Here is a 19147-nt window from a genome sequence, read left to right on the forward strand (position 1 = left end):
AAAGTTGGGGGTCGGGGAGAAGCAAAGGATTTTCCCAAAGAGCACTTACGAATGCATATTGTTAGGTTCTAGTTTTCAGTATCCAACAACCCCATGCAACATTTTCATCGGGGTTCAGACAGTTAGGCGCATATTTGAGTGAAACCTGTGTCTGAAACTTAAAAATTTTTTTTATGTCTCAGTGAATTTTCCAGATATGCTTGGTTTAGGGAATTGGTGAAGATTTGGCAGGCTGACGTGATCACATGTAATGTGATCAATGCATTTATCAGCTTATGCTGTTGGTCACTCTTACTTGCTGCAAGTTCTGCCTGAAATTCTCCTCACTGAAATTTTGTGCATCATTTCTTAAACCCTTAACTTGCAGAAATATTTTTGAAAAATAGAAAAGTGCGGAACTTTTTAAAATCCGCATCATTTTGCCTTTTCTTTTTCTTCTAAAAATGTTGTACCAGGAATGCCTATAATGTTTTTACTGCTCCTGTTGAAAAAACAGCAACAAAAAGGTAAAGGAAATGGTGTATCATTTATTTGTGTCAAAAATAGAAGGTAGTGCAACCTTTGTCATGACAAGTTAACTTGTCATCAGCAGTTAAGGGGTTAACAGTGGGCTACGACTGGCCACTTCTCCCTTAATATTTCCATTAATGCTAATTATCTGTTTAAGTCCTTTGTTACAAGAACACATTTAAAAGAGTTAACGAGTTCAAGAGATAAAGAAAGGTGTTTTGTTGACATGGCTGTGTCAGTAAAAACAGTTGTGGTTAGAGATTTGTGAACGGGAATATCGTCATACAGAACGTTTTTTTTTAATAGAGTCAAACCTCATTATAATGAAGTTGCATTCAACAAGAGAATACCTTTATGTTCTATATTCGTTATAAGCATACATGCTGATACCGTCAAAAAACATTTTACAATATTAGATTTGCTTCATTATACTTTCCTATAATTCATTGCATTTGTGTTCGTTATATTGAGGTTTGATTGTACATTAAAAAGATATTGCACAATGTAATGGAAATTGGATGAATGGTTAACTTTTCAGTCCCCTGTATGGTGTCATATATAATTAAAGAAAAAGAAAACTATTTGCAGTGTTCAAGAACTGAAGCCTTCTCCATGATAAAGAGCTTACTGTTATTATTGGTGTCTTCTTTTTCTGCAGTGATTTCAGCGAATTGATTGGGACCTTGGGGCTGTACTTCCAGATAAGGGATGATTATGCCAACCTGGTCCTAAAAGAGGTATGTTTAATTTTGTTTCTGAGAAAAAAAATAAACAATAGTGTGTGTGTGAGAGCATTTGCATAGCTATGTGTGCACAGCTTATCATTTGTTGAAATTTGCTTCACTTGGTGCCTTAGCAAAGTTTTTGGATCTTCACTTTCTATCACTGATTGAGCAACTGTTCACAGTGCAGGATGTGTGTGTTTATATACATATACTGCATCTTGTCATGCCTAACAAGAGCTGTGGTATGTACGCAATCTGATCTTACTTTGCCTGTTAAAATACAGTTGACTCTCGTTACAGCGGACCCTGATAAACCTGCAAAAAATGTACATTTCATCCGAAGTTCGTAATATCCAAATGCCTCGCTTCTGATACTTTCGTCGTGATGTATAACAACGTTATGGCAAAGAGTTAGTGAAGAATGTCTAGAATAAAAAACAACATAAAAAGTCAGTTTCACCCTAGAGGCGAAGTATCGATTGTGGCAGCAAATTAGTAGACAGCTATGCGAAGTAAGGATATTAAAAATAACGTACAGCGCGAAAGACAAGGACTGTGAAGACGACATACACTGCACTGTGTATGTCGTCTTCGCAGTCCTTGTCTTTCGCGCTGTACATTATTTTTGATCATGAATTACCAACTAGCTCAAGCAACCACCCTAAGGATATTAGTTTTATTGGCCGTATAAAGCTGTAAACATTCACTTACTAACTAAATTAACAAGCATGGTGTCACGCGCGCACAGGTAAACATGAGCCTATCTTGCTCGATGACCACGGAAGGTTACTGTCAAAACATTGGAGTGAGGAAGCGCGGTAGCAGCAGCGAGCGAATTGACCTTCGTGCCATCTCTCGCTTCAACACGAACTTAAACGCCAAAAGCACAGCGCATATGAAGCTACCAGCACTGGGCGCACTTTGTCCACATTGCAAATCGCTTTCAAGATACGGCGCTCGCGTGGGCGCGCACTTTGTCCATATTGCAGATTGCTTCTTAAAGGGCCCCTAACCAGGCCCCACAGCAAATTTTGGTTATACACTGGAAGTTGCTACGTGTCCTCTAGGGTGTGTTCTGCCAAAAGAAAATTTTCAGATCGGCTCATTAATAGCTGAGCTGGAAATATTTCAGTACCGCGAACCCATGATTTCAGGCGGCGAGCTCCACTGCCAAGTGCGACACTCTCTCCACTCGCCCCATCTAGCCTTCGCAAGCGAAATTCCTACCCTGCATTCTCCCATACCGGACCTCGAGGATCACGTGACGCATATGTCACACGTGCCCCGCCTTGATTTTTTATTTCTCCTCATTTTTTTTTCATTTTTTCATTTTATTTTTATTTTTTGCAGCGTGCACTTCCGTTGATCACGTTGCACGCGAACTGTTGTGATTGTCTCATTTCGTACAGCCCACGATTTTGCACACCGTGCACAAGGACACATGACTAGCGGTATAGTTCAGTGCTGTACGAATACTGAGGCAGAACAAGCATATCGCAGAGCATGATCACGCTCTGGAACATGGTAGAAAATGGCATAGTTTCGGTACCTGCGCACATGACTGCACAACCGTGGGAACAAGCAGACGAAGCGGAAGTACATCTCTCTTGCTTCGGTGCGAAGTAAAACAGAAAACACGCAGACATTCCGTTTGTGCGTTTTATTGTTTCTCTAAACTTCAATTCGTTAATTCAAGCTACAGATCATATAAATAACAGATGCTGCCTTGAATAATTCTCGAAGTCGCATGTCACCATGAGCGACATCGCACTGCGGACACAAGTACTTAGGCGCAAGGACACAAGTACATCACCATCCGGCTTGAAGCGTGATCGCCACGAGGAAAAGGTAAAACGGCGTTCGGATTGAAATTTCAGACCTTTCCCCGGTGCGAAGCGGTGTAATTATTTGCAAACACGATCATTAGCGTGCATGGTATGCTCTGCACTTGTCAGCTCAAAATGCCCAGACTTGGTGAGGGGCCCTTTCAAGATAAGGCGCACGTGCGGCCGCGCCGTAAGCAGCAGCCGCCAGAGTAGACCCCCCTCTCCCTCCCCTCCCCTCTTACCTCGAGCAAAAAAGAAGACTGCGTGCTTCCGCCCCGCCTTCCTCCCTCGCGTGCACAATATTGAGCCACGATTGTCGGCTGACCCTCGCAAATCAATTGTCAGCCCGTGTCGACACGGCAAAAGTCCGTTTTATACGACCGATTTTGACAAAAACTTATTTATTTCCTCAAAGGTCTCTTGTTGAGACATTACATAAGAGAGTGGGTGGTTAATGGCAAACAAAGATACTACAAGCTACTATGGGGTGTTTTTGATGAGCCACTTGAATGCAAGTGGGTCAATGATACTGGCAACTTCGATGGGCAGGCCATTCCAGTCTCGTGGTGTGCGCAGAAAAAAATTATTGCTGGAAAGTCACTGTTTGGGCTTGGGGATATACTGTGTTAGAGTGACTGGTGTGGGCAATGCGATGAACTCTTTTTATGTACGGGTTGTCAAAAGGCAAAACAATGGAAAAATTTATGAGAAAGGTTAAGACGAGCTATTCTACGGCATGAGGCTAGAGCGGTTAAGCTTATTCAGGCTTTTAGTGCTAAGATGCTTGAATTGGTACAAATAATTAGACAGAATAAATTGTGTTGCCCGGTTCTGAACCAACTCTAGGGCGTTAATAAGGTTATTGTGGTGCGGGTCAAAAATAGCATTGGCATACTCCAGCTTTGGCCGCACAAAAGTTTGGAAGGCAAGTTGTTTATTATAATAGAGGGAGCAGCGAGGAAAAGGTTACAGTGTAAATAACCTAGAGTATGATTACCAGAATTTATTATGTGGTTAACATGACGGGTCCAAGTTAAGCCATGTGGGATATACACACCAAGATATTAGAATGAATCAGTTGTTGCAATCTGCATGTTATTGCTGCTATAGTTATGCATATCATAATTACGACGACTGTGAATAGACATCAACATGGTTTTAGATATATTTAATGACATGAGTCAAGTGTTACACCAGTTTTGTATGTGAGGTACGTCACTTTGTAACGCGAAATGGTCGGTGGATTTAGTAATTGCTCGGTAAACCACACAATCATCTGCGAAGAGTCAGATATGAGAAGAAATATTACAAGGCAGGTCATTAATGTATATTAAGAAAAGGAGGGGTCCAAGTATGGTACCTTAAAGGGACACTAAAGTGAAAAATAATTTCTTCTGCATCAGTAAATTACCGTTCTACAACACCAAAAATACCACTCTTACAACGATAAGACATTTGTTAAGCCAGAAAAAGCGCAAGAACGAAATACGGGTGGCGACGCCTACTTAAATTCCCGCACCTGGGCGCTGTGAGGTCTTGGATTTTGATGGTATCTTCTAGGGCCTACTAATTATATATAGCGGTACAGATTGACTACAATGTGTTCTAAAGGAACCAAATATTAAACATGGCAAGTCTCGGAAACCTTTATTCAGCCAGCGCGGCCCAAATGCGAAAACATACTTTGGAATACCTGACGTGACGCTGATGTACTGGCACTGGGGTTTCGGCACAAAATTCAAATACTGATACTTGGACCTTCACTTTCTCATCTAATAATTAAACTATTTTTTTTTAAATGACTGCCTGCAGGGTTCTCAAACAATGCTTCATTAGTCTAAACTGATTTATTGTTTCGCTTTAGTGTCCCTTTAAGGTACGCCTGAAAGCACGGGTGTTAAGGATCAAGAGTGTGAGTTAGCATATACGAACTGCTGACGGTTAGTTAAAAGCCCTCGAATCCAGCTTGGAACACATGGATGATGGTTAAGACGGTTTAACTTTATTAAGAGACGACCATGGGGGACCTTATTGAACGCTTTTTCGAAATCTAAAAATATTGTGTCAGTCGGGATGTTGCAATCTAGGTTTAAATGTAATTCATGCAAGAAAAGAGCAAGTTGGGTGTCACAGGAATAGTAATTTTTTTGGAAACCATGTTGACTTGGGTGAAAAAAATTGACAGATGTTAAAAAGTTAGCAACATGCAAATATAAAATATGTTCCATTATTTTACAAGAGAGGCTTGTTACAGAAATAAGGCGGTGGTTACTCGGTGAAGATCGGCTTCCTTTCTTGAAGACTGGGATGACCTTGCCCACCTGCCAGTCATGTGGAATTGAAGCGCTGTTAAGTGATTCCTGGAATATGAGAGATTAAGACAGGCTACACACATGTTTAGTACATTTTAGCACTTTGGTGTTGATACTATCTATTGCCGTGGATGACGAGTTCTTCAATGATTCAGTTCCTTTGACAATGCCAATGAGATCGAATGTGATATTTTGCATGAGCGGATATGCGAAGTATGGTGGATCGGGCAAGCCGTCAGATGATTCATTAGTAAAAACCGAACTAAATGCTGTGTTAAGAAAATCTGCAACCTCAGTCTCGGGCATTGGAAGTCTGGAGCTATTGTTAAGTGAAATCTTGTTCCATTGATTAGGATTAATGGTTTTCCAAAATCACTTAAGGTTAGTTTGCAGCATAGCTGGTAAAGTGGTAGAAAGAAACTTGAGTTTAATTTAAGAGGTTAACCTGTCGTATTCTTTCTCGACTGTGTAATACTTCTGCCATGTGGAAGAAGAGTTAGATCGTTTGGCTGATCGAAGCAGACATTTTTTCTTAATATTTAGTCGTTTGAGGGATACATTAAATCATGATGATGTTGTTCTTTCTGTTATTGTAATGGTGGGAATATAAGGACGTATAGGGGGATGCATCACTGCTTTGAAAAGCAACCAGTTTGACTCGAGAGAATTTAGTGGAAAGTTAGCAACGCTGTCGGAGTACTCAGATTATCCTCGGTTTATGCTGACATTGTCCCCTTTATCATACAGTGTAAGTGCTGTTTGATTTTTTTTTTTCTTTAGTACGTTACAATAAAACGAAGTATGTCCTGTCAGGTGGTCACTCAAACTGCACAATAAGGTGGTAAGGGTAAAGTTATCAGGGTGAGTTGTTAATGCAAGATATAAAACATTGGACAAGTGAGTGGTAATTCATGTTGGGTCAGTGACGAGCTACGTAAAGCCAAATGTTATACACGTGTTTAAAAAATCGCTAGCAGGGCTGCTTTTAGATAATGTAGAGGCAGGATTGGACCGATTTATAGTAGTTGGAAAATTAAAATCACCATACGGAAGGACAGGACTGTTAGGATATGTTTTTAACGTGTTTAAGGCTTCGTGAAGTAAAGGTGTGAAAGAATTGTCGGCACTAGGGGACTGATAGCAAATACCAATCGGGATGTGCGGGTGTGTAGCAATGCATCAAATCCAAATCATTTCCAGTTGTGAAGAGAGGTTTACAAGTGAACAGTGCCGATTCTGGTTAGTGGCGATTAATATACCCGCACCGCGTCAGTTATCGGGTCTATCTTTCAGGAATATGTCAAAATGATAGAGGAAAGAAAAAACTTTGGCATCATCGATTGATGTGTTAAGAGGAAGCTTTAGCTTGGGTGCTCCTATTTAAATACATGTAAAAAGAGAATTCGTTTTCCTCGGCAACCACTGCACCAATTTTGACGAGGTTTGTTGCATTTAAAAGAAAAACTTAATGTCTATTGACTGTTGGTTTCGAATTTTTGAGTTAGGTCGTCAATCTTTTATTAAAAACTAGCGAAAATCCGAAATTTTCAAAAAACCAAACTGTCAAGTTTACAACTCCGTAACTCCTAAAAGAAAAACGATAATAAACGATAATACAATTCTGTGAAATGCATCTAATAGTACATCCAAAGCGGACAAAATTGATATATTGCACATGAATCTCAAAAAGTTTAGTAACATGGAAATACAGCTTTCGCAGAACCCTTGTAAACAACGTAACAAATTCACGTAAGATGTAAAATGACATATCGAATTTGTCCGCTTTCAATTATCTAATGGATGCCGTTCACAGAACCGCGATATCTGTTTTTGATACAGAGCTATCAATTTTTAAAAATTGTGCTTCTATTTTTTTCAAACGGTCAAATATTTGAAAATCGTTTTAAGAAAATTCAAGCCCTAAATAGAAATTCCGCTTCCAACAGTCACTAGAATTAAACTTTCTCTTTCAAATGCAACAAATTTCATTAAAATCGGTCCAGGGGTTGCCTCATAAAAACGTTTTTGCGTTTTACATGTATTTGAATAAGCCGCGTCGGAGTTGGGCCCGAGCTAAAGCTTCCTCTTAAGCCATCTTTCTGTTAGTAGTAAGACATCGCAAGAAGTTGAGCCTATTAGACTGCAGAGTGCATCACTCTTGGGAACAACACTTCGAATGTTAGCGAGCAGGAATGATAAAGGCTGACAGTTCCGTGGACGTGGTATACAATTTGGTCTCAATGATGGCTAAGGACGTTCTTAACGACCTGGTTAGAAGTGTGGTAGAAATAGTAGGTTTTTTCACCTGTGATAAGCTTTTCATGTCGCAACTTGTACCGCAGTTTACGGGCCCTTCCAAACTCTATGAGGCGTTTTTGGGAAAGGCACGTGCTTGGAGCGAGATCTTGTGCAACGGAATAGCCCATATCTTTTTCCGAGCCGAAGACAGGACATTATCTTTGCCTTTAAGTGAGCAAACCTCACAATTATAGGCCTGCACTTTCCAGTTTGGAAAGACCCGGTGCGATGTGCACGCTGAATATCACGCGGTTCTATCTGTACATCTAGGTAAATACTGTTTACAATGTGCAATAATGATTTCCTCAGAATCAGACTATGATTCTTTTGGTTTGTCTTCGATGCCATAGAAAACAAGGTTATTTCTTCTGGATCTATTTTCAGCGTCGTTTATCCGGGCAGACAGTACACCTATCTGTGCCGTATTTTCGGTGCTCATCTCATGAAGTTTATCCAATTCAGTCTGCATGTTGTTGATACCAGCACAGGCTGTCTCAGTTTTGTCTAGCTGTGCTTTAATTTCACTGAACGTTTTATCATGATCAACTAGCTTTTTTTTTTTTTTTTTTCAGTAGACTTTAGTTGCTCTACATTACCGTCTGCCCAGATTGCAGTTCTTTCAAAACATTAGGAATCTCTTTGTCGGGGCCGGATTAGATTCGGTGTCACCAGCTAGCATGAGACGCTTTAGCAGCATGTGCGCACAGTCACAAACTATGAAACTGCCCTGAAATTGCCGCTAATTTCGTCTGCTGCAGCCGATAGTCTGTTAAAAGCAAACTTTGTTGCATTAATAAAATAGGTAGAGCAAACTAAGGTTGAAATATAGTTCGTTATATCTGAAAGTCTGTTGTACACGGGTCCGTTGTAACAAGCGTAAACTGTACTAGTGCAAGTTATTGTGTACATTGCAGCTCTGAGAAACAGTGATTTTGCCTTTCTTGCAGTATACAGATAACAAGAGCTTTGCAGAGGATCTCACAGAAGGGAAATTTTCGTTTCCCATTATTCATGCTATCCAGAAGCACCCAGAAGACCCTCGGATGATGAGTATCCTTGCTCCACAGGAGAAAATGTTGGGCCATTGGTCTTGGGCGAGTTGGCCCATAGCTACACAAGTAGGAGCAGCGCCGGAAAAACATATGCCAGGGAGAGCTGGAAAAGATGGTACTAATCTTGTGAAGTAGTAGTAATTTGTGCCCTCATTTTAACATTAATCTTGCTTCTGTAAGAAATAGGTTAGTAGGCAAAGTAAAGCCTACTGGTTGCCCCATAACTGTAGTGCAAGACTGGCGCCTTAACATGATCAGCCATAGCACAAGGTGGCAGAATCAGACAGAAGAGAATGACCAAAAATGGAACAAGGAGGAGGAAAAAGGACTTCGCAGTCCAAAATGCACTAAGTGTCTGCAAGTCACGATACATCCAGAGGGTAAGATGCAAGGGATCACAAGTAATTTCCTGTTCAGATAGAGGGTGGTGCAGTGGTTGTAGTAGTGATCTTGTTTTTAGGGAATTCAGTTTGGCAACATGCAGGATTGCTGGTACATATTTGGGAAAATAACTTGTCTATTGTTTATGTGAAACTTGCCGCGGTGGCTTAGCAGCTATGGTGTTGTGCTGCTAAGCACGAGGTCGCAGGATCAAATCCCGGCCGCAGCAACCAAATTGTGATGGGGGCGAAGGGCAAAAATGCCTGTGTCCCGTGCATTGGCAGCATATTAAAGATCTCCTGGTGGTCAAAATTAATCCAGAGTCCCCACTACGGCGTGCTTCATAATCAAATCATGATTTTGGCATGTAAAACCCGAGAATTAAATTCAAGTATTTAAAACCACAAAGTGGATAAAACATGTAGTTACCTTTTCTGACTGTCAGCTTCATGCTGCTCCTTAATTTAATCAAATTGTACTGGTCTGTTATAGGGTGTCTGTTTTGGAAACATATTCTTGGTTTGTAGCGCGAAGTGACACACACACACCGACTAGAGGAAGACAGGACTAGCACTCATCCTGTCTTCTACTGTGTGTGTGTGGGGGGGGGGGGTGCGTGTGCGTGCGTGCGTGCGTGCGTGTGTGTGTGTGTGTCACTTCGCGCTGCAAACCAAGAATATGTTACCGTACCAACTCGCCCAACTTTCTATCCCTTTGCATTATATTTCCTGTTTTGGCAACTTGGTACGCATGCTTACTGTAATTGACAGCTCACACACAGCATTCACCTTAAGGCGGCTCTTGAGGTGACTTCAGAGCTGTTGCAGAGAGGTGGTCATACCTTTTTTTATTCTGTGGCTCAATGTACCTGTAGCAAGTATTATAAACGAAAAGAAAGGGGGTTAACCAAGGGGCTCAATTTTTATTAGTCATATCATGAGAAGCCAACAAACACTGACACCAAGGACAACATAGGAGAAATTACTTGTGCTTAATAAATGAAATAAACAAACAATAAATTAATGGAAAAGAAAGTGGATGAAAAAACAACTTGCCGCAGGTGGGGAAAGATGCGAAGGTTGTGGGATCATTCCCCACCTGCGGCAAGTTGTTTTTTCATCCACTTTCATTTCCATTAATTTATCGTTTGTTTATTTCATTTATTAAGCACAAGTAATTTCCCCTATGTTGTCCTTGGTGTCAGTGTTTGTTGGCTTCTCATGCTGTAGCAAGTTTAGTCACTGGTGCTCCTGTCATTCACTGCACCATCAAACTACCGTTTAGTATTCAGCAGCAAATGTTTGAGCACTTGTGGAAGCATGTATGTTCTGTTTGCATGCTTTTCTTGTCAAATATTTAAGTGAAGCTGTACTGTGTTTACACTGAAGCCTGTAGTACAAGTAATTGGCATTAAAGAGAAGAACTCCAACAAAAATTTATTTTAAGGACCCAACGTTTCAGAACCCGATGGGCTCCTTCCGTCAGGTTTCTCTTTAATTCAGTTGTCTCCAACCAGGCAGATATCTGCCGAACGTTTACCTTAATTTGCATGCCTTAAGGACCTTGGCCACTATAGGGTAGCCCCTTTGTGTGGTTTTAGTGATGCACATAACATAGATGACGTGGCCACTGAATAGAGCTTGATCATTCTATTCACTGCATGCACTAAGCAGTAACAAATTGTCTATGCAAGCAGTACGGGGCCACATTATTCTCTGTTCTTTGTGGAAACCTAATTTTCAGTTTAGCCGCACTAGGGTACATAGAGCATGCTACTTTTCTTCTGCCATAACAAACAGGCGTTGTCTGTAATATGGTATGCAATTAGTGGAAACAGGTATTGAATATGAAGACAGTGTAGCAGGACTGCACCATTCAGCTGTGTAGCAGTGCAGTAAATTTTTTTTTATTGTATGTAGAAATAAAGCTGCCTTATAATAACTGTGACAACTCTGTTGGCACAAAAGTGAACTGCTTTGTGCCGAGCGACAATAGCATGCTTGTGATTGGCGGATGTGCTCATATTTTTATTGACTGCCCCAAAATGCACTGCACTTATGTCACAGCATTATGGAAATCTTACTATCTTGATATATTTTTGCACAGTTCTTTAAAAAATCAATTTGTGGCACCAACCCTCCCAACTAGTGTGCTGATTAGCAGCTTCTTGGCTGCTGATAAGCCTGGGCTTCTTTCAGTGTTGTATCGTGCGGTGCAAAATTTGAACCAGAGATGGCGCCATTAATCTGTCCACAAGGGGGTGAATTTAAAGCTGTGTAACAGAAACCTGGGAACCATAGCACAGTGAGGCATGCTCGACTCTCTAACACTGACCTGTGTGCATTCAAGAGAGTAGTTGATCAAGTGAAAACCTGTGGGCTTATTACACAGCAGCATCATTACACTGAAATGTGATCCTTAGCATGCAAGCATTCGCTTTTCCACCTCCAGCTTGACTGCTGCTAGCTAACCAAGCCAATGTAATGTCACTGAGAGGAGCAGAACGCATTTTCCTTTAGCATTACAGCAGCTAAAGTTTTTCCACTTGTGTATTTCAAAAAATATTCATTTGAACAAGCCTGTAACCTTCCAAACTCAGTGCGAAAGCTCTGGATTCAAGATTTCTGAAGCTTATAGGCAAAACATAATATCGTCATTAGTATATGTATATCGCTTTATATTTGCTTTGCATAGTGGCTCATATTGCTCTCTCTTCTTACCTTCAACATATGTCCATGCCTTTTGTTTTTAGCTTTTTCTGTTTTTCTGCACACCTTAGTCTTCTCTATCCCCCATGTTTCCCTTCATTCACTTTCAGTACAGACCAACTAGTTGCAAACCTACTACATCTACAAAAAAAATGAAAAAGGTTGCTAGGGTGACTAAGCTATGTTTGTGGTGCTTAAAAACATGGACAATTTTCCTTTGACCCAAACCTTTCTAAAAGACATAGTAAAGAAGCGAACCAAAGACTTGGAAATCAAGAAGTATGCTGTGGATGTCCTTGAGAAGTTGGGATCGTTTGCCTACACCAAGGAGGTCTTAAAGAAACTGGATGCTGAGTAAGTGCGATGTGTTAGTAACATTTTGATGAGGGCTAGTTGGTTCATATTTGGAACTGAGGTTAAACATCGCGAATAAAACAAGGACATGAAGAAACAAATACCACAGCAAATCTGTCGTATTTGTTTCTTCGTGTCCTTGATTTATTTGCGTTGTTGAAAATGAGTTCTGCGATGTGTCGTTTGGTAATGTTCTAAAAAGCAGCCGCAGTCTTGCACTTGACGGCTTTTTTCTTGCATACAAAACCAATGCTGACAAGCACTTAAAGGGCACTGATAGTTGGCAAAAAATGGATACAGGACTGCAGTATTTTTTAAAACTAAAATATTCTAACTTGTTGCTAAACTCTGCAAGATAAACTAGCCAAATACTTTAACTGAGAGTTGCAGTAGTTCAGGGTACAAGAGTACATGTCAATGTTCTTTCTTTGTTTTCCTTTCAAACAAGACTTGAGAGTGGGCTAGTTGATGTTCCATGATTAGTAAACTTGAAGCGCAAAGGGAAAATGGGGATAACAGAACAAACAAGCACTTGTTCATGTTCGTCCTGTTGTTCCTGCTTTTCTTTTGTGCTTCAAATTTACTAGTAGTACATTTTTCAAAGTATTGTCATGTTGTAGTGATGGTGGAGAACATCGTAGCAAAACTGTATTACGAAACTAACTTTTTATTGGGTGAACCTGTGCCTATAAAAGCAAGTGACACTCGAGGCACAATAGCAGCAAGCACACTTAAAAATGGTCGAAATCTGATCTGCAAGTCAAGTGCTTCAGCTTTTATGCATAACTTGTTGGAGATTCTAGCATAATCGCTGGTGCTCGCATACCTTCCAGAAAATACAACACTATTCGTGTTGCGCATACAGTCTGATTACACAAGGTTCAGCGAGAACATACACAACGGATAGAAGCAAGGTTAACAGTCGAGTAAATTCCACAATCATGCAGGCATGTCTTGTGCTGAGCGATGACGTGAAGTTGTTAGCGTGTGAAATGCAGTCTTCGAAAAAAGGATAAAGTAACACATGCGAGTATTAAATGCTTAAAGGCAGTGTGAACCAGGTTTCAGCTGAACTCTTCCAGTGTGTCGCCAATCTCGTTAGTTCAGCCTATCTCACTAAGTTTGCTGGTTTTGATGATCCTGCAATACTTTACCAGAATCGTTCTATGCTGGTCATCCGGTCACAAAGCAAAGGAAACTATGCACAACTAGTTGAGTTTGGAATTGAAGCCAGGACCCGAGAAGTACTAATGGTGATGATTACAACAATCTTTGTCACAAACAGTGAAAATGATCATGAGTAAGATTGACTTATGCTTATGTTATAACAAGCTAGTCATGTTTAAAGCTACTTCAGGGTACGGAATTGAGTCTTTCTTTTTTCTTTTGCATAGAAATAGCAACATACTAGGCCTCTCTTGACTCAGTCTTGTGCTAAGACCTGCCAAATAGTGGCTGGCACTGTAAAATCATTGATCGATTCTGTAATTTTCTTGTAGGAGGGCATCATGAAATAGTGCTTTATTCTCTTGTTCATTACCCATGTTCATTTCAGTTGAAGAAAACTTCTGTAAAACCTAAATATTCAGATAAGTCACGCTTTGTCTAAAGTCACTCATTGTACCGTGTGACCCTTTTTCATGGTAACAGATTTTAAAATATGAGATTTGACCGATGCAAGACTACTTTCTTCACTATTTGTCCATCAGCACAGCAGACATTAGATGGACAAGTAGCCATTGTAGTCTGTTTGCTCATTTGCTGATTAATAAAATTTCTTAAAGGGACACTAAAGGTTACCAGAAACTCAAGTTAAAGTGGTAGAGCAATGTTCTAGAACGTCTAAGGCGTCAATATAATCGCGAACAGAGCTTTAGTAACCGAGAAATTGAGGTAAATGCATGACACGATTTGAGACCCCCCAGCGACATTCCGGTACTAGCCCGATGACGAAAGGACTCCTCATAATTTGTGTTACTAATACTCAACTACTCGTATTAAAAATATCATTTCATTCGATTATAAGACGGAAAAAAATGTTACTTGTCTACGTCTATTCGATTCTAAGGAAAAATAACATTTTGACGTTACCCTTCAAGGGACCCTGAAACGCTTTTGACGATTTTCTACAAACGTATTGAGTCGTTAAAGTAGGTCCTTCTGATCATTAATTGACACATCTAAGTGCTCCGCGTAAAGCGTGTAATTTATTATAAGGTTTTAAATATGCACATCGCTGCCGATCGCAGCGCACTGCTCGGCGGAATTTTAAGCCGCCCCTACCCATATGACCGAAATCGCCCATACGACGTCAGTGGGGCGAGCTATCCGATTGGCTGACAAGGGCGCGTGATCGATAATTTTTCCAACTTTATGGTAAACAAATGATCTTCGTAATAGTTGGAATGTTAGTTAATTTGTTTTTATGAAAAGAAAGTAACATAAAGAGAATGCACAAGAATAATTTTTCAGTACACTTAAGCACTTCCGGCACACAGCATGTGTCGTCTGCTTGTGTTACAACGTACTCCATTTTGAAGAGAGCTCCGCGGTCAGAGTCGGTCTCAGTGTTTTCGCGAGCACTATGATTCGACTTTGTTGCCTTGTGGACTGCAAACGTAGCGACTGGCAATATGTCAAGCTGCGACATCGTGTCCCTCTGCAAGGCAGCGTACGAGCGAACTGGCTGCTGCGCATCGGACTGCCGCTATCCGATCGCGCCAGGATTTGCGCGTTTGTGGCCGTCACTTTACACCGGAAGATTACTAACGCAATAGCGTTTCCCGAGTCCGGTATTAGGGAAAACGCAAGCGCAACGGGACAGAGTCAGGCCGCTTGACTTTGCCGTAACGGGATGAGCCATGAGATGAGCAGAAGGGCAAATGCGAATGGTCTGCACGGTGCAGCCACCTGGTGGCACAGAGCTCAACCATACACAGTAGCAGCAACGAAGTCTATTCTTTGCTGCTGGTGTGTATTTTTCGCAGGAGTGTAATCATGAACACGTTGCTTTTATAAATGTTTAAAATGTTTTACACTTGGTTAGAGCAATATTAGCGCTTTGTTTGGCTGGTTAAACGCTGCACCAACAAGTGTATGGACCGTGCTGACCGATCAGGCTGCTCACATACGTCTACGCTAAAGTTCCTTCATCAGCTTGAGTTTCTGCCTACAGTCATTTGCCGAAATGACCAGCTTGACTGTGGTTACCGGAATACAAGACACGTTCGGCGCTACGACAGAATGCTCGCAACGCACGCTGCTTCGATAGCTCTCGCTTGGGGTCGACGGCCAAGCGGCTAGCGGAGCGGTCTCGCGCGGGCGGGGGCGGGCTCCAAAACAACCGGAAGTGGACGATGTGACGTCGCATCGTGACGCTGAACCAGTGAAGGCGGAGCTTAGCCCCACTCGCTCGGCGAACGAGTTGAGGAGGAAAAGCATGGCTAGGGAGGAGGGTAGCTTCTAATCGCTTGTAGCTCCATTAATACGTAACGCTTCACTTAAATTGTGGTGCGAATGTTCTACTTAAGCTGTACCCTACGCGTCTACAAAATTTGTCTGAACCGTTTCAGGGGCCCTTTCAGTAATATGGGTGTTCGAAAGGTTTCGTTTTCGCTCGACTCTGCGCGCTCGACTCTGCGCCGCGCACGCTTTGGAGTTTCAGTAGTTTCGTTATCGCGTCGTGCTGTGAGGGTTCTGCTGGCTCGCGAAACTTTCATTTGGAACAAGCAGCGAGAATGCCACGTCCATGTGATGTCGTGGGAAGCCCTCGTTGCTTTCCCGCTCCGGAGAGCCGGTGTCGAGCCCGCCGTCGTAGTACGCAATGACGCCGGCAGTGCGAGCCCTCAGCAGCAGGTCGCGCTCGTCGGTGCTCAAATCGCTGAAGTTGAGCCCACCATCGCGAGCCAATCTGTCGGTGTCAGGGTCCATTGCGACGACCGTCGAAGTTAGCGTCATAGAATGAAGTACCAGCTTATGAGCGTCTTGCGCTGGAGTTTGAGGTATAGTAGCGGCGCCTGGTGGCGGTGCGGGAAACGACATCTGGGTCGTGCCAGCTTGGGTCGTATTGAGCCCTGGCTGTGGCGAAGCACGTTTCTAGGCCGAGTTTTGCGTCGATTCGCACATTTTTATGCCCTGTTGCGAGTGCGAAAGGGCTCGTCGCTTCTCATAGACCACGCCGACCACGCTGCGAGCTCGCCGCAGCCTATAGTTTAACGAAAACGGACTCTCCGTGTGCCGTGGGACGTAATGTGGGACGTAATTCGTTTCTCCTTCCGCTAGCCACCACACTCCCGCTTTCGCTCTGCTGTCGGCTCTGTCTTGGCTCTGTTTCTGGCCGCGCGTTCGCGTTTTGCGCAGAAAAGCCGTAGCGCCGTCTGCGGACGCCGTTCTACTCAGCGATGGCGCAACGTCACTATGAGACCATGATGTCAGTACTCCTCGATCGGAGGGCGGGCGACTTGAACTGCGCTAGAGGTACGCGGACGCTTCAGAACGCATTTTCTCTTAAAATAAGTCTCTCCTTGGCACGAAACAAGCGTTTCGAGGTTTCTGTGATGGTATTTCAACAGGCCACGTTGACTTAATAGTAACCTTTAGTGTCCCTTTAATGGACTTTTCTTTTACTGGTTTTAAGGACCATGTTGTAATGGCAGTGTTGCGGTGGGGTGCCGCAGGAGGCTTGTGCAAGTGGTTTGATCTTAAAAACATCATTGCTTGTGAGGTATCTGTCGATAAAAGTTTACCTTTCCAAAACAGGGTTCACAAATAGCGGCAGTAGCATGCCCACAATATTTTACACTTTTGTGATTCAAAGCAGCTCACTGTTATGGCCTGCTGAGGCATCCGATCAATCCATCTGTCAGCAACTGACAGTTGCTTGCAGCTGGTGCTGCAAGCAACTGTCAGTTGCTGACAGATGAGCTTCGTGAAATGAGAGGGGAGCACAGGTGATGAACCTGTTAACATAAAGAAACTGAATCAGGCTGGAAGCATCATGTGCTTCCTGTGCTTTTTGTGTGCCAAGCGCTCAAATCGAAGCACAAAGAGGTGAATTTTTGCTGACAAATATGTTAACAGCAAGTGGTGCTTTTGAATTTAGGCATAATGCTGTTGCCTCCCACAAAGCGCTCCTGCAATGCTGCCATTGCAACAAGGGCCTTACAACCACTAATTAAAATGTTAATGAAAAATGTTTAGTTTATTAGTGAACAGACTACAACAGCTACTCACCTGTCTAGTATCTGCTGTCCTAAAGTAGCAAATAGTGAAGAAGGCATCCTCACTTCAATTAAATCTTTCTTTCTTTTTCAAATTTTTTTTATGTTTTCATTTTAAAAAATCACCCGGTGCAATATTGAACAGAGTGGCTTTATTAGTTGCATTAAATTCTGAAAGCACCCACACAAGCAAAAGTAAGACATCAAAATTTTCCATTCTAGCAGTCCATGGCAATTTTAATTTGCCCCAGTGGATATGATAGCGCTAAACCTTACATCACTAACCTGGCTAGGGAACAGTGGTGAAGGCCATACAAGAGGGAGGCTCAAATGAACATACAATGAAGGGCCCTCACCAGGCCCCATTGGAAATTTTGACTATAATGCACTTGAAATTGTTAAGCACTGTCCAGTGAGCATTCTACCACAAGAATAATTAATAAAAAAAGTTTTGAGTAGTAGCCAAGGTAGAAGTGATGTAAACGTGCATGGAGGTGAGCCACCCACCATGCCGCAGAAGCTCTCTTTTTGCTTTGACCAGCACCTGCAAGCAGCATTCCTCTCCTGCATTCTTCCATATCAGACCTGAGGGCTCATCTCCTTCTCATTTGGGATTTGCCCTTCTTTAGCTCCAATATGCATAACCTTGTCCCTACTCACTAAAAAAAAAAAGCCAAGCCCCTTGGGTCCCCTCATTCCTCTTGTTTGTCTTCACTTTAGTGGTTCTTGTGAAAGCTGTGCAGTAAGCTAGTGTGCTCACAAGGCTTCAGTCAGACATGTAGGCCCATAAGTGTGCTGTTGACGGTTCTACGGTTTCACAACTACGGTTTTTCTGTCTGTCCTTGCAGAGCACGGAGGGAAGCTGAAAAGCTTGGAGGCAATCCTTATATAGTTCAAGTTCTTGATGAGCTCAAGAACTGGTGAAGATCATTTCAGCAGAAGCGCACATCAGTGTACATTTTGTGTACATCTTTGACATCATCATCTCACATACTCTACACTCGAGTTTTGCCAAACTTTTCTCTTCAAAGTACTCTGCACGCGCACAGATCACATTAATGCAGCATCTGCTGTGTGTCAACATTCAAATCATCCAAATACTAGTCTGTGCACCTACATCTATGCACTAGAAGGTGCCGTCTTTATTGTTTACAATGAAGCAGCTTACAGCCATTTAATGAAATATGAAAAATGATTCAACCATTAATAAGGCTCCATTGCACACTTGTAGTGTCATAGGAACAAATGACTTCTCAATGGTTTGCTAATTATCTGCGAAAAAGCAAAATGCAAAAGGACGTAGTGGTCTGGAAAGATTGCTTTATATTTTGTTTCTTTTGCGTGTCCCAAAAGAGGGGAGGCATAGATTTCACGTGAATTCACCCATTTTTGAAATGGATAATAAGTTGTTATTTTAGTCTTTATTATTTTTTATTGTTACTTGGAAATAAAAAATGCAACTGTGTTGCTACATTTTTATACATAAAGTCTCTTGTGCATGATGTAAAAAGCAAAGAAGCACCTGTTGATTGAGCATATGGCTGAGAGTCCATCTGTATAGCAGACTGCTGCATGGGCTTTGTACAGTGGACACAGTGTGGTGCCATGAAGCAGCACCAATCAGTAATGCTAGTGGCAAACACCCACTAGCACCAGCACGTTTCTGCAACAAATGCCTTTGTCAAAGTTGTTGCTTAATTTCCTTTATGGTTGATGCAACATACAAAGTTTTTCTCAGTCTCTTCAACAACAAAGTGCAAAT

General features: G+C 42.0%; 1 protein-coding gene across 5 annotated transcripts in view; it reads left to right on the plus strand.

The window, feature by feature from the left end:
• qm (geranylgeranyl pyrophosphate synthase quemao) overlaps positions 1–18872 on the plus strand; it is a 35500-nt gene extending 16628 nt beyond the window's left edge. For 3 of the 5 annotated variants that reach the window (XM_075699656.1, XM_075699662.1, XM_075699683.1), the window contains 4 exons: positions 1169–1247; positions 8619–8838; positions 12052–12166; positions 18234–18872. In XM_075699656.1, coding sequence (XP_075555771.1) covers positions 1169–1247; positions 8619–8838; positions 12052–12166; positions 18234–18309 — 490 coding nt within the window. In that variant the 3' untranslated portion in view covers positions 18310–18872. The remainder of the gene's footprint in view (positions 1–1168; positions 1248–8618; positions 8839–12051; positions 12167–18233) is intronic. The other 2 variants (XM_075699669.1, XM_075699676.1) reach the window with 1 other exon arrangement.
• The last annotated feature ends 275 nt before the right edge of the window (positions 18873–19147 follow it).

This window comes from Dermacentor variabilis, chromosome 1 (genome assembly GCF_050947875.1).
Source record: "Dermacentor variabilis isolate Ectoservices chromosome 1, ASM5094787v1, whole genome shotgun sequence".
Classification (NCBI taxonomy): domain Eukaryota; kingdom Metazoa; phylum Arthropoda; class Arachnida; order Ixodida; family Ixodidae; genus Dermacentor; species Dermacentor variabilis.